This window comes from Diabrotica undecimpunctata, chromosome 5, assembly GCF_040954645.1.
Source record: "Diabrotica undecimpunctata isolate CICGRU chromosome 5, icDiaUnde3, whole genome shotgun sequence".
NCBI lineage: Eukaryota > Metazoa > Arthropoda > Insecta > Coleoptera > Chrysomelidae > Diabrotica > Diabrotica undecimpunctata.
Genome location: NC_092807.1, coordinates 35,054,779 through 35,071,825, shown reverse-complemented (window position 1 = coordinate 35,071,825; position 17,047 = coordinate 35,054,779). Strand labels below are relative to the sequence as shown.

The following is a 17,047-nucleotide window of genomic DNA, read 5'->3' as shown; positions in this document are numbered from 1 at the left end:
TTTTCCTTTCAACTGCCGAAAACTCGCTGACTCATACAATTACACCCTTTGATAAGCCACAAAATGCATATTGCTCTTCCACCCACTACGATAGCACAGAGGCGCTTTGGCGATCGATAAGCAACAATTTATCTCGTACCTCGTTCGAATGTAGAGAATGTGACCCTTTCTCCTCATCGTGCGGACTGTTGACGAACCGTCGTCTGTCCCCCTTCTATCGGCCCACTGCTAGTCCATTACAGAGAAGGACTAACTTGATACCTTATTATCATGTGAACCACATGAACTTTTCATTTCACTTTAGCTAACATTAAAAATCTAGAAAAAAACACAAATAAAATCGTGGAAGATTAGTTAATCAGTATAAAAATTATATTGTTGATTAAAAACAAAGAAAACTCCGCCAATACAAAAAAAATGTGCCAACAGATATTTAATAATAAGATACTGAACTAAACGTTCACCTGATTACCTGAACGGATGCTAACTTGTTAAAAAGAAAATGAACATGTTTCAATAAAAGTACATGAGGAAGTCAGTGTTAACGTGGTGTAAAAATATAAATACTATAAAAATTGTAACTAAAACCTTTAAAGAGGAAAAAATAGCTTGAGATATCGTCGCACTGCGGCGCATTAGTCATTGAATAGTCGGTGCAGCTGTCTTTCCCAATCGCTCTATGGGACATATCATCTTCCGATGTGAATTTATTATCCATGGGGTATTCTGATGTTCGTCTTAATGTCAAACTATCATTCGAAGGGAGAGTAGCTGGATAGTATCACGAGACTTACGTTGCCACTGCGTGACAAAAGATGTTGCCTATTTCACGAGTAGTTTATTACATGTCTAACCATAATTGGCACTACGCAATTCCATCAGTAAAAGTAGCTAACAAAAAAATTGAACAATTATGGAAACAATGAACAAAATGCGGTCGCCTAAGAAGACGCAGTGGTTCTCACGAATAGAAAAAATATACATCAAATCAATTATGCAATAAAAAATCGTATCCAGGTACTTTTATTGGCACCAAACCTAGAAGTCTTTGATGATGAGAAGGATTTTGAACTGACTACTGATTCGATGGTCACCACGTGCTATCCATGACTAAATAAGAAGTTAAAGTAAAACTGTTTATGGCTTTAAAAAAATGTGACATTTCATTTTGAAAATGTGACACTTGATTTTACTTTTGCTGGTCTACTAGCTATTTGATTTAGTAATCACTATTCAGTAAGTCTATGTTTTTTTCAGAATAAATAAATACTGTTATGGGAAAGCGTATATGTGGTCTTAATAAGTCTTTTTGTGACCTGGTGGTAGAATTTTCTAGTCCACTTCATGGCCAGCTACCTCAGTGGTGTGTACTGGAGTCTTTCTTGGATGATTGCATTTGTAACTTTGTTCTGCTATGGAAATCCATCAAATAGCCTGTTACACGCTGTGTATGTTCTTATGTGTATGTATAAACTTCTTTTAGTTGATTTCTGCCGTGAAACTGCATACAGCATCACTAGTCTAATGTAAACTAAACAAAATTAGATTCGTATTGGCCTGATCGTGGGGCTAATACTAAATATATACAGTTGAATCTATCTCTTCACCACTGATGCTTTTTTGTTGATTTCTTGTTGATTTCAAGTTGAGTTTTCTGACGAAGTTGACACCCAAGTACGTACTTGACAACTTCTTGTCATTGGATTATATTCCGTTTTATTCTAATATTTTCTCTTGGTAGATTTACTTTCTAATTAAAAAACTAGGTCTGCTCAGTATTGATCTTGATTTTGGCTGCAAAATCTGCTATTCTCTCTTTGTGATCTCTCAGTGATTATTTTGTTGTCCTTTGGTGTTTTCAAATTTGAAACAATAATACTAGTATATGTGAAATGAGTCAATACTCACAATCTTTTGTAGTTTTTATTTAAAAAAGTTTGTGAATTTTGGGCTACCAGTTTCAACATTTGAAACAAAAGTTGATACTATAATGGCTATTAAATGCTTATATAAGGCATCGCTTCTTGAAGTGCTTGCATACTAGACATCTAGTGTGTTAGTGTGACTATAACTGAAAAGTTTGTTTAGTCAAATATTTGTTGTTTATGTTGACTAGATATCCGGGTTGTCTTGCTCCTTCATTTTCAAGATTATGGATTGTTTCACATTGTGCCATAGCCTTTTTCTAGCTAGAAGCTGCTATCGCTTTGTTGAATTAAATGGCCAAATATATGGCGTAGGAGGACAAATTCGGTAAACTTCCCGTGCTCGAATAGGTATCAATAAAGTGGAAGTTTTTCATACGTTTGATTTTGGATGACATAGTATCTACATCTTGACCGATTTCAGTTACTTGCGAGGTACTAGGTTGGTTTTCTTGTGACGTATCTAAAAAAATATATTAACCAATTTGTAAATCAGTTTTGTATGAAGAAAATGTTTTTTAATTCCTTATTTTATCCTAAGAACTATAATATTAGTAAACGAATTACTTACCTTCCATTATGGAGTCAAGCGCTACTGGAGTCAAGATACTAAACGATGTCCTCGGCCGCTCATATTTACAAATTATAAAAACTATTCACGAAATTATAAAAACTATTCTCGTCAATATCTACAAATATTCAGAGTTTCTAAGATATAACCACAAACAATAACCACGTGTTTTTCACTCAAAGCGCAACGAAACAATGAACGGAATTTAATATTGATATGAGAGCGACGTTAATGTTCGGGACTGTTCGTTTTACACGGACTTAAACTACTATTGTCGGTTTACATAGATAGAGGAATACTGTCCTAAGTCCAACTTAGGATTATATGGCTCTAAGGAGGTACGGACTTAAGGCAATATTATTTTAACTATTTTATTTTTATATGAACTTAGTATTATATATCACTAAATAGATTGTAAAAATGTAAACAAACCTACATAAATAAACCTACATAAATAAGTCCAATACGCAAAAATTGGACTTAGGACAGTATGCTTCCGAGATAAAGATCCTCTTCTTTTTCTAATGGCGCTACAACCCTTTGTGAGTCTTGGCCTGCTTAACAATGTTCTTCCATTCTGCCCTGTCAGATACTTTCCTTCGCCACTTCCTGATGTTCATGGTTTTAAGATCCCTCTCTACGTCGTCTATCTATCTTTTACGGGACCTTCCTCTTGTTCTGTTTCCTTGGGGCTTCCATTTCTGGTCTACTTTTACAGCTCGATTATCTGGCATTCTTTCTAGGTGACCAAGCCAGTTTAGTCTTTGTGACTTTACAAATCTGACAATATCTGCGCTCTGCATTAGTTCATCCAGCTCGTGGTTCATTTTAATTTTCCACGAACCATCGCTGCATTGGGTTGGTCCAAATATCTTCCTTTTTCATCAGTGGTTGAGATGGTCCACGTTTCACATCCATATGTGACCACTGGTCTAATTACTGTTTTGCAGATTCTCAGCTTAGACTCACGATTCAGTAACTTACTTTTCATTAAGTCTTTGTATGCATAAATGCACTTATTACCGCTAAGAATCCGTGCTTGTATTTCTTGACTGATGTTGTTGTCATTTATTATTGAGCCTAGGTAGGGAAAAGTTGAGGCATATTTGTAGGTATGGTTGTCTACCTTCAGATTCTCATGTTCATTCGATTTTGTGCACTCCATATATTTTGTTTTGCTTTCATTTATATATAGACCAAACGTGGCAGCTACTCGTTTCAGTTCTATAACTTTTTCGCTTAATACCCTTTTGTTGCCCAAATTATGTATCACTTGCCATAGACTTGTTCTCTTGTTCTGCCAATTTCGTCAAATTTTCTATCTTTTAATTCCAAGAGAATTGTATTCAAGGTCACATGTTCCTTGTTGGCTCGCATTCGATAAATGGTATCACGAATTTCAAATTTTTTTCCATCTGGAATATCTTTCGTTTTCAACGATAGGCGAGTTTTTCGGTGATCTTCTTTCGGCCGTTCATAATTGCGATTTTGTAATACTCCTCTTAGTTTGGTTTCACTAATTCCTAGAGCATCACATACGCGTTGTTGAACAGACATTACCGATTTTAAAGGACCGTCATTTTCTTTTTTATTTTCGTAAAATACTTATGTACACTACAAATTAGACTATCTACATCTAACACACGTCTAATTTCACGTTTTTGCCTAATTTTCTGGGAAGTCGTTTACTGCAACTGGTTATCAATGAGTCATTAGCATAATTTTGTTAATCCGAAACCCGCGTAAATATAGCGAACCGACTATACCTACCTATATAATCTGTTCAGGTATAAAATATTATAATTAAGGAGCACTTGAGTTTCTTATTAGAAAAGATTATAATTTCCGATTAACATAAAATTTCTCATTGTCAATTAATTTCTTTTATTAAATTTAAGTTAAGATATCTGTTAATATACCCAGTGCCGGATTTATTATGGCAACATTATCCGCATATGCGCATATTTGCATAGATCTTGTATTAATACAGCCGTTTATATCTAGTTTTCTAACAACAGCTTCTAAAGTTAGATTAAAAAGTGTTGTTGATAAGTCATCCCCTTGTCTAACTCCATTTTCAATATCAAAGGCCTGCGTCATATCTCCACCTATTCTCTCCATAGCTTTGGAACCCTACAGAGTGATTCGTATAAGTTTAACCAACTTATTGGGTATCCCTAACATAGATAGTTGCTTTAACATCTTTTATCGATCTACTCCATCAAACGCCTCTTTGAAATCGATATACAAGTTGTAAATAGGTATGTTATATTCAACACATTTTTTATGTATACATATGTATATGGTCTATAGTTGACCTCTTTGGTCTGAAGCCACATTGGTATTCACCAATAATCTCCTTCGAAAACAATTCCAGGCGGCTGTATATAATTCCTGATAATATCTTTTAGAAGACATTTAAAACTGTTATGCCCCTATAATTTTTGCAGAGTCGTTTGTCTCTCGCTTTGTACATAGGAAGTATGATTCCTACTTCCCAATCTTCTGGGATGATTTCTAGTGTCCATATGCGGTCGATTAGTTTATGGATACGCCTTTATAGCGCATGTCCACCATTCTTTATCAGTTCTGCAGTTATTCCATCTGTGCTAGGTGCTTTGTTATTTTTTAGATGTTTTATGACGTTTATCGTTTCTTCCCATGTTGGTTGCTCAACTAGTTGTTCTGCTGTGTGGTGAATTATGTCTTCATCTTCGTTTTGTTCTTTTTCTGGGTTTAACAGCTCTTGAAAATGCTCCTTCCACCATTTCATTATTTCTTTTTTCTCGCTGATAATTGCCCCACTTTAATCATACATACAAAAAAATACACTTTAATCACATTGTTTTTTCTTTTTCTTCTTTATGTATTAGAGTTAAAACATACCATCAAAATATGTCATGAACTAAGTTTTACTATCCTGACAAAAATTTTTAGAATGTATTGTCCATTATTATATTTTAAATTTGTGTTTTTAATGTTGAGTGTCAAAGTTTATTTTAAATAATCTCAACGACTAGTAAGTTGCACTGACGAATTATGATATTTTGCAAATATTTACATATTTTTTTTTATATACATTACAGTGTCTTGAAAAAGGAATAAAACCAATCCGAAAGCTCGACAAAAAGTCAAAAGAGTCTTTCTCTAATATCTCGGCCAACCTTCTGACTGCAGCCCTAATAAACCTGTGGTTTTGTGTATATATATATATATATATATATATATATATATATATATATATATATATATATATATATATATATATATATATATATATCTGAATCTGTTGATTAAGAATCCAGAGCAGCAAATAAGTATAGGGTAACTGCACTAGACAAATGACTAATTTTTATGTGTTTTTTTATACGGTAACACTACTCTTTGAATAAATAAATATAATTTTATAATGTCTCATATTTGGGATTAATTTTTTGGGATAAATTTTTTTTTTATAAATTATTCAAATAGACATTATGTTTTCTTTTATTTAATTTTGTATGTTTTTTTTTAAAAGATTAAAATAAATCCGTTCCTGCTCTTTGCCAAACTGAGGGATAAAGGGGAGTAGTAAGGGATGATGTCCCGAGGCATTCAATAACAGAATGTCGCTCCTCTTCGGCGTCCTCGTCCACGTCCAGATCCTGCGAGAAGACATGTGGAATTGGATGGAGCTCTTCAACCGACGAGCCGGGATTTAACGATTTCTAATAGATTTCTGTGAGTGGTAGAGCGAGAGAACTCCAAACGGTGGAAAGAGGGTCTTTGTCGAAGATTTTAGATTGTGTTTGGTGTATGTGGCGAGAGGTTCAGAATAAAAATGGGAAATATTGTAGTTTGTCTACTTTGTCATCCTCGAAATGAGTCGAAAGTACAAGATATTCTACGAATGACAGACAGTAAAACAGCTGTTACCTAAATAATGAGAATTTAGGCATTTCAATGCATACAATATCTATTGTCATGTACATTTTTAGATGTAATTTAATAATGTCAGGATTAAAATGGTTTGAGTAAAAATTTTACTATTCTATTAACTATGAAAAGATCAAACCCTTTGTTTCATGTGGTGTACTTATTTCTAGTGAATAGTAACGTAATCCATTATTGCAATGTTATTTTTAAACAGACACGATAAAATAGAATATAAAAGAAAATAAAAGTATAGAAATTTCAATTTGTTTGAAATATATACCTATATATATATATATATATATATATATATATATATATATATATATATATATATATATATATATATATATATATATAGTTTGACTGCTTATCCGCGGAAATATTTCGTGTAGCAGTTTCCAGAGATACAATTACGATTTGGATCACCAACCGTTGAAACGAGATGGCGCAATCACTATATTGTTGTTTAGATGTTTCGAAAAATTACAATTATCAATAATACTATTGGTATTTAAAATATATGGTTCCTGCCTGTGCACTTCATGTCAACCGTACTTTCTTCAAGTGCCATCTCCGCGGCGGAGGTCGGCAATCATCATAGCTATTCGGACTTTTGATACGGCTGCTCTGAAAAGTTCATTTGATGTACATCCGTACCACTCTCTCAGGTTGCGCAGCCATGACATTCTACGCCTCCCTATACTTCTCTTTCCTTGGATCTTTCCCAGCATAATCTGTTGGAGCAAGGTGTATTTATCCACGTATGATATGTCCGAGATATTCCAATTTTCTTGTTTTAATTGTATTTAAAATTTCTATTTATTTATTCATCCTTCTCAGAACCTCTTTGTTTTTGGCATGTGTTCTGTCCACGATATTTTCAGAATTCTTCTATATACCCACAGCTTGAATCATTCCAGTTTTTTCATTGATGTCGTATTTGAGATCCAAGATTCCATTCCATAAAAAAAAGTCGAAAAAACATAGCACCTCGCCAACCTAATTCTTAGTTCCAATTTTGAATCCCTTGTACATAGCATTCTTCCATTTTGCTTTTGAAATTTGCTCTAGCCTTTTCTATTCTGATTTTGATTCTCGTTATTTCTTTGAGTTTTCGATGTTCTCATAAATTTCCCCTTCTTGACGTTCATTGTTAGATCGTACTCTTTTCCATACTCCGCTATGCTGGTCACCAGTAATTGAAAATCTTCGATATTTTCGGCTAAGATCACAGTGTCGTCCGCTAATATCTAATGTTGTTAATGTTGTTTACCTTTATTCCTGCTGTTTCACCCCCAAGAGTTTTTTTCAGGATCTCTTCGGAGTATGCATTAAAAAGAATTGGTGATAATAGACGTTCCTGTCTCACTCCATGTCTAATTTCAATTTCTTCTGACAGCTGTTCATTAACACGTACTTTTGCTCGCTTTTTATAGTATAAATTTGATATGATTCTGAGGTCGTTGTAGTCAATCTTCTTTGATTTGAGGACATTCATTAATTGTTCATGTCGTACTTTATGGAATGCTTTATTATAGTCAATAAAACATTCGTATATATCTTGATTGACGTCCAAGCATCTTTGTATCAGTATATTAAATGAAAAAAGAGCTTCACACGTTCCTAGGTCTTTGCACAAACCAAATTGTGTATTATTAAGGTCTATGTCCAGTTTATGATATATTTGGTTGTGGATGACTTTTAGTAGTAACTTTAGCACATTAGACGTCGAGCTAATGGTGAGGTAATCGCTGCATTCTCTTGTGTTTTTCTTTTTGAGGAGACAAATAAAAATCGACGTTAACCACTCTCTGGGTAATACTCCTGAACTATCAATTTGGTTCAAGAGTGTCACTAAAACATCAATGTGCTTCTCATCTAGAATTTTTAGGATTTTTATAGGAAGCATGTCAGGTCCACGGCTTTTCCCACTCTTCATTGTTTTTAATGCGTGTAATATTTCTTCTTTTGTAATATATGGACCTATTTCTTCTAACGTAAGTTCTATGTGCTCCAGACCTCCTCTTTCATCATCAAACAGTTCGTCGGTATATTCTGCCCATATTTGTACTTTCTCGTCTGTCTGTGTTATAGTAATCCCGTGTCTATCCAGAAGTGCACCGGTGGGATTTTCTCCTGTCAGTTCTTTAACTTTCTTGTGTAGGTTGAAGAGATCATATTTATTTTGTAGGTGTTCGATCTCCTTGCATTTCTCTTCAAATTATGTTTTTTTTGCCTGCTTTATCATCTTCCTGATCTTGTGGTTTATCTCTCTCTATTTATTGTTGTTTTTATTTTTAAATTGTCTTCGTTGTTCCATCATATTGAGTATCTCGTCATTTGTCCATTCTTCTTTTCTCCTTGCAGAAGTCTTTAGTATTTCTTTACAGGGTTCCAGTAGACAATGTTTTAGTTGATCCTAGTACTCGTCAATATCATTGGTGTTTGAGTTCAATTTGCTGCAGCTCACATGCAGTTCATGTTGGAGGCATTCTTTCACGTTAAGTTCTTGTGTGTATTGTAAGGATTCTTTGATATCTTTTAATATTCTTAAGGGTAAGTGTAATCTTGGCGATAAGTGGATTGTGATCTGAGGCTACGTCTGATCCAGGATATGATTTTACGGTTTTAATAGCATTGCGGTATTTTTCGTTCATCATAATGCAGCCTATCTGATTCCTAACTACTTTTTCCGATGTATCTGCGGGCGATCGAAATTGATACAGTCATCTGTTTGGTAAATTTAAAAATGTGTTTTTAAAAATCAAGTTCTGCTCTTGACAGAATTGTAACAGACGGTCTCCTCTCTCGTTTCGATTTTCCAGATCATAGTTTCCTATACACTTTCCGCTTTGTCCCTTTCCAATCTTTGCATTGAGATCACCTACCACTATCGTGATTTCTCTTGTTTTCGTTATTCTCAGTGCCTCTTCGATATCTCGGTAAAATTATTTCACTTCTTCTTCGTCGGAATTCGCCGTAGGAGCATAAACTTGTATCAAGAGATGTTACCAACTTCAACTTCAATTTTCAAAGAGAGATCTGTATGTTGTGGTAATTTGTAGATGAATTGACTGTCCTTGTATGTACAAATTTATTATTATTTTAAGAAATATTAAGACTGTTTAGTAAACTTAGCGTTGGCAAGCAAAATAAGCTTACTATTAGCTATGGAAAACAATCACTTTCCTCACGTCTCCCAATTTTTGAGATAACATTATCGTTTTAACGCTCTATTTATTTGCACAACTGGGTTCTTACTACAAAATTATGGTTATCGTTTACCGTTTTGAATTTTTGCTTTTTAAAACTCAGACAATCTTTTACCAACTAAGCTATCTTGATATCTGTAGATGATTTATTTGATTAATTTCGTATCTTTTTGTTACAGGGAGCTTCATCTAGCTTAGTAGTAAAGTTCGCCGATACGGAAAAAGAGCGCCAACTCCGACGTATGCAGCAGATGGCTGGAAACATGAATCTCCTTAATCCATTTGTGTTCAACCAGTTTGGAGCTTACGGAGCTTATGCACAGGTATGAAATTTTTATTATTTTTTAATAGACAAAAAACAAAATTATACTTCTCTGGTAGTAGTAGCTATATAATTCTGAACAAGAATAAACACCAACATTTTTAAAAACATATAATGCTAACGTGTAATGTATTAGTTGACTAACAAGTCATTTTTGGAACTCCTTGTACGTTTTTGTCAAAAAAGTGATTAGTTAAAGAAAAAAAAACAACTTTGAAAAAAAAACGGGTCAGATTTGGGTCTTTATGCTAACTCTTTGGTACTTATATAAAATAAACATTATCAAAAAAGAAATCCAAAGCTTCAGAATCAGTCATATTTGGTGGAGAACATAATATTGGAGAACGACTTTGTAGTCCTCCAATATATGTATTTATATTATTACAATTCTTTCGTACTAGTTATTATTTTTCTTATTTTTGCTTGAGTTACTTTGTATTTGATTTAATCATCTCTTTTAGTATTGTAGTGTTTTTCTATAGTTTTCCCAATTTGTTCGTCATACCAATAGGGTGTCTTTTTGATTTTTTGGTTTACAAATCTAAACATTTCTTCGCTGATTCGTACATACAATCATTAATCTTTTTATAGTAGAAGTCATAGTATTCCTTTAATGCTTTTTTATTTCTGCAAGTGTGTCTGTATTTTCCAGAAATTCTGATTTAACATTTCCTCCCGGAAAAACGTGTTTATTCTTAAAACCTTATGTTGCTTCTCTGCTTACTCGCGCATGTCCTTTCTTTCTTTATTTTTTTTTTTTTCGCAACTACATAGTCTATGTTTCTAAGTTTTCTGGCCTCTTGAAACCATATAGACGTGTGTATCCAACGGTGTTGAAAGAATCCTTTTAAGATTTTTAAATCATTGTGTATGCACATCTTGATCAGTCGTTTTCCATTATTATGTGTGACGTCTTCCCCATATTGTCCGATTACGTTGTTCTGTCATCTTCTGGTTCTACCAGTTAGATCTCCCAAAATAATAATTTTCTTTGCTTCCGTTAACCCTTAACTTGGCAAAACAGGAAATACGCGAAATAAAAATTTTTTCTGACATTATTTGTTGAAGTGGGTCATCAATTAATACATTTTCAGAAATAAACTTTTTTTTTAACAAATTTTGTCTTTGATTTGTACGTGTGTATCTGAATGCACAACACCAAGAATCCATAAAACAATATGTGTGTATTACAATACACATTGTGTACTTGTGTTGTAAACACAATTTGAGTACTTGTGTTTTAAATCAATATTAGGTGGAAAAATGAGAAAACACCCAGGGCTGTACTGATTTATTTTGCTAACAAAAATATTACAATGATTACTTGCTCTTATGAAAATCGTAAAAACAATTTCGTTTTGACACAAAACAAAGACGTGCGTCACATTTGGTACATTTTATATGTGTTTGGGTATTTACACAATTGCGGCATCGGCCCTTTGTGGAAAATTGTGGAAGGTGTCCGAAATTATCAAATCTTATATCATCTTCTGGCCGGGGTTTAAACATGGTTTTTATTCTTTTTTTTTGGAACAGCGATGTCCTCATTTGAAGGTCTTCCACGTTTTTTATTATTACGGAGCAAGCTGTCGATTATGGAATAACGAAATTGTTTTAAAGTTTTTGTTCTTTTCTCCGGGTTTATCAGTAGCATTTATCTTTTATATAGAATCCAAGCGTTATTTACACAAATATCCAAGATTTGATTTTGGGCACGTTATGTCTGTTTTTGTGTTTGATTTTGTTTTAACAAACCTTTTAATGGAAGATAACGGATATGCATCCACGTATGAACTGCAGAGTCGTACTACTATATTGTCGAACCACTGAACAATTGCTACCCTCTGGTCATTATCGACCATTTGAAAATAAGAACCTTCAGTTCGAAGTTCCTTTTCATCCTTAATGGGACAATGCCTCACTCTATTTATGCGTAAAGTGCTAAGTGAAAGTATTCCTTTAACATCGCGTAAATAGGATACAAGATCAGGAGAACAAAAAAAGTTATCAAAATACAAATTACTACATATCGGATTTGAGGCTATGAGGCACTAGACCGAGAGTACGATCAGTGCCCAAAAAATGATATCAAAATAATAGCAGGAGACTTTAATGCCAAAGTCGGAAGAGAGAATATATTTTCGCCCACCATCGGAAAAGAGAGCCTACACGTAGAATCTAATGATAACGGTCTCAGAATCATAAACTTTGCGATGTCTAAGAACATGGTTATAGCTGGGACAAGATTTCCCCATAAAGATATACATAAGGGAACTTGGAAATCTCCTGATAATGAAACGATTAACCAAATAGATCATATAATCATCGATGCAAGACACTGCTCTAACTTATTAGATGTTAGGTCTTTTAGAGGAGCAAACATAGATAGTGATCATTATCTAGTTAAAACACGATTTAAAGAGAGAATATCCAATTTAAAAAAGGAGATGGGAAGAAGGAGAGAAAAAATCGACATTAATAAACTAAAAGATCCCGACATTGCAAATGTATACAGACAGCAAATAGAAGACCAAATAAGGACAAAAAACTTAGAAGAAGAAGAAGATATTAACCAACTATGGGCAAATATACGAGATATTGTGTTACAGAAATCCGTTGAAATATTGGGCAAAACCAAGTCAGAAAAAAGAAATCATTGGTTTGATCATGAGTGCGAAATGGCCACAAATAGAAAGAACGCAGCATATCAAAAAACCATTGACGCAGGTTGTACACGGAGAAAAAAAGAAAAGTATAGACGTCTTAGAAGAGAGGAAAAACGTATCCATCGACGTAAGAAGAGAGAATACGAACAGAACACTCTCAGTGAGATACAAAGTTTATTCGATAAAAATGAAACGAGGAAATACTACAAATCCCTAAATATTAGCCGTCGAGAATTTAAACCACGATTAAAAATTTGTAAAGACACTAACGGTGAAATTCTACATGATAAAAACTCAGTTCTTAACAGATGGGCACAACATTTCAGCGAACATCTAAATATAAACGATATTTAAGGAGAGTACAATATAGAAAATGAACAAAATATACAACTTCAACTACACAGTGAAGACCCAACAAGAAGAGAAGTGTCAGATGCGATCCTAAAACTCAAAGACAATAAAGCCCCAGGAATCGATGACATCTGTTCGGAAATGTATAAAAAAGGTAGTGATCAACTTTTTGCAGCAATCCATAAACTAATAGTACTTATATGGCAGAATGAATGGGTACCAGAAGAGTGGCTGAAGGGAATAATATGTCCATTGCATAAAAAGGGGGATCAACTGGAGTGTAAGAACTATAGAGGCATTACTCTGTTAGCATCTGCGTATAAGATCTTCGGCAATGTATTATCTGAAAGACTTAAACATTTTACAAAGGATATTGTTGGTCAATATCAATGCGGATTTACTGCTGGAAAGTCAACTACACATCAAATTCAAGCACATAGGCAGATTCTAGAAAAGTCATTAGAATATAACATAGAAACACACCATCTCTTCATTTACTTCAAAGCAGCCTATGACAGTGTGAAAAGAACTGCATTATATAATGCAATGATAGACTTTGGGATCCCACCTAAGTTAGTTAAGTTGTCCCAACTAACAATGCAAAACGTAAGCTCATGCGTTAGAATTGAAGGAGAAAACTCTACGTTCTTTGACATTAATAATGGTCTAAGACAGGGGGACGCGTTGGCGTGTCTCCTCTTTAATATTGCCTTGGAAAAGGCAATCAGACAATTAAATATTAGAATGAATGGAACTATTTTTAATAGATCGACGCAAATTCTCGCATTCGCTGACGATATAGTTATAGTGGGCAGAAGTATGAGAGACATGGTGCAGTGTTTTACAAGGCTTGCGGACGCAGCAAGTGAATTAGGACTTGTGGTAAACGAGGAAAAAACCAAATATATGTTGGTTTCTAAAAACCCTCGAAATATCCAACAAAGAATTCAAATTAACAACCATACCTTTGAGCAAGTCAAAGAATTTACATATCTTGGATCGCTAGTAAACGCAACAAACACGACAAGCGACGAAATAAAAAGACGCATAGCAATAGCAAACAGAACTGTTCACGGCCTCCAGAGACATTTAAAAAATAAAAATATAAAACGTGCACTAAAGCTTAATATATACAGGACCTTAATAAGACCAGTTTTGATATATGGGGCTGAAACGTGGATCTTATCTCAAAATGATAAAAGACTTCTTGGTATTTTTGAGAAAAAAATTCTTAGAAAGATTTTTGGGGCCGTAAATGAAAATGGGCTATGGCGTCGAAGATACAACTTTGAACTGTATCAGTTATACACCGATCCAGATATTGTGAAATTCGTTAAAGTGCAGAGACTTAGATGGGCTGGACACATTGCTAGGATGTCAGATCACGAATACACGAAGAGATTAACATTTTCAAAACCAGAGGGCACAAGAAGCAGAGGACGACCACGAATGAGATGGATTGATGATGTGGAAGAAGACCTACAGATTCTAGGGGTTAGAAGATGGAGGGAAGTTGCCAGGAATCGACAGGAGTGGCGACTTCTTTGTGAGCAGGCCAAGATCCACAACGGATTGTCGAGCCACTTATGATGATGATGATGATGACATATCGGATTTGAAATAGTTTTACTAAGAGCTATAACTACTTGCTCACTCATTACAAAAGTCTCTTCTTGTTCATCAAATGCGATATCTCGAAATGTATCATCGCCGCCATAAGGTATGAAATCGTAGACCATTCCTGAGATTCCGCAACGCAGAAACAATTTGAAGCCCCATTTCTTAGGCATATTTTTGATATACTGGCGCCTAGAACCAGCTTTTTTTCCTTTGTAGGGAACCATCATTTCGTCGATGGACATTCGTCTTTCTTCTTGAATTTTCAGAAAATTGCGTCGTACATGATCCATCACAGGTCTAATTTTATAATAGCGGTCGTCACTAATAGAATTATTATCGACAAAATGTAGATAACGACGTATTTCTTGATATTTTTTCAGTGGCATTATGTCAGCTATTTTGTCATATCTAAATTGAACACTCCAATAATTTGTGTAAGCTGGCATCTTTACAATTCCCATTGACAGCTCTATTGCCAAAAAAATCCGTCAATTCGTTTTTGTTCATATTGATTGAGGTACCAGAACGTTGTTCAGAATAAAGGTTACTTTGATATGTTATCATTTCCAATAACGCATCATCAAAGAACATTTTAAAGTAATCAATCGGAGATAAAATCTCGTCTGGAACTTGAAAATTATCCTCATCAATATCTACCGGGTAACCAAAAGGTTCCTCTGTCCAGTTGTATATTTTTTCTTTCTTGGATTTGTTTTTCTTTTGAACTTTTTGTTGTTGTTTGTTTTTCTTTAAATTGAGAGGTGTATCATCAAGCTCATCTGCTAAGATTTCATCTACAACATACCCAATATGCTCATCTAGCTCGTTGTTTTTAGCATGTTCTGAATTTTCTACTTCTTCATTGTTTGCTTCGTTTTCCAAGATATCCTCGTTTTCGAGCAATACATTCGATAAAATAGTAAACTTAGATGAATTTTCTAATTCATCTTCATCAACACCCTCTATTACAGGATATACTAAGGGGGCGGGCGATAACATAATATATTCTTCATTATCACTTTCAATATCGGAGTCAATATTTCTATTGGGAACTAATATATTATACTCACAATGCTCCTCATCATGTATTTGTTGAGTTGCTTATTGTAATATTCTCTTTGTTCTGTTGGACGTCATAATCTGAAACAAAGACGAATTTGAAACTAATACCCAGCGCCCATTATTAAAACTTATTGGAATACATTTGAAAAAAATCACAAAATAAATTAATTTTATACAGTTAACAATTCAGCAAGTACTACCCTGGATACCTGCTACTCATGGTTCTTATTTAAATGGTCTAAAACGGGTAGTGTGTATTCAAATTCACATTTATTATTGTTCGTGTTATTGGCGATGTGAATTTAGATACACATGTTTTTTAGGCGAAGCTCACATTTTATCAAACATTAAAATTGCGAAACTATTGACATATTACTAAAGGACAATGCTTACCTTATTCGATTTTATTCACAGAATTAAAATAACTTTACAAGTCACCACAAAAACTATCTTTATCTTGAGAAAAGTTGGTAAATTGAACCGGGCAAACGGTCGTTACAGAACTAACCTATAATAGTTGACAAATTTATTCCCGCCAAATATAAAAATTGCAACAGTGTAGTTATCTGTATAAAAAACAGGGGAGTATCGAAATAACATTGCTATATCTACGCAGATTTGGAGGTTTAAACTTTGTAAAAAAAAAATCTAAAATAGGTGTGTATTAAGATACACATTGTCCAGTTAAGGGTTAACTTGGAAATTTCTCATTTAAGTTTTTCGTAGAACTCATCTGTATTATTGACTGTAGCGTCGTCGTTAATACCCTACTCTTCTATGATAGTTACCTTATATCCATGCATTTTTAAGTTCATTTTTAAAATTCGTTGATTGATTGATTCTCACTTTGTGATGAATTGTTTTAAACACCTATTAGTGAGCAGAGATCCTCCCTGTTGTGCTCTTTTGTCTTTAAGTGCTCTACTATAGAAGAGGTCATTCTTGTTAGCCTTTTGTTATCCTTTTTTGAACATAGGTTTCTTCCAACTCATTTGATATCTATCATGATCAACATACTTCCAATTGGTTCCGGAAGAAGAATAGCTTTTCTACTATTTTTCTACCCATCTCATCTGTGGTCTTCCTCTTGGTCTTAATCTTTGTAAGGTCACCAATGTATTGGGACGTTTCAACGTTGATCTTTTTGTCTAGCAGTGTGATCTTCGAAGCTCCATTTCGCCATAGGTTACAATAAGAGGTCATAGATTACAAAATTTTCTGATCCATTTACTTTCTTCTCAGATCCGGTCATGAATGTGGCAATGTCTACATGTAATTTCTTCGTTTCAAAGAGGACTTCATTTAATTTTTTCGATATTTCTTGTATGTTCCAAGTCCGTTTCTTTTTAATCTTATTTTCTTCGAAGCTTTGAACTGGGTTTTGCACCAAATTATGTTTTACG

General features: G+C 34.1%; 1 protein-coding gene across 1 annotated transcript in view; it reads left to right on the top strand.

The window, feature by feature from the left end:
• bru3 (CUGBP Elav-like family member bruno 3) overlaps positions 1 to 17,047 on the top strand; it is a 540,316-nt gene that overhangs the window by 429,396 nt on the left and 93,873 nt on the right. Inside the window, exon 5 of the mRNA XM_072531874.1 lies at positions 9,803 to 9,946. Coding sequence (XP_072387975.1) covers positions 9,803 to 9,946 — 144 coding nt within the window. The remainder of the gene's footprint in view (positions 1 to 9,802; positions 9,947 to 17,047) is intronic.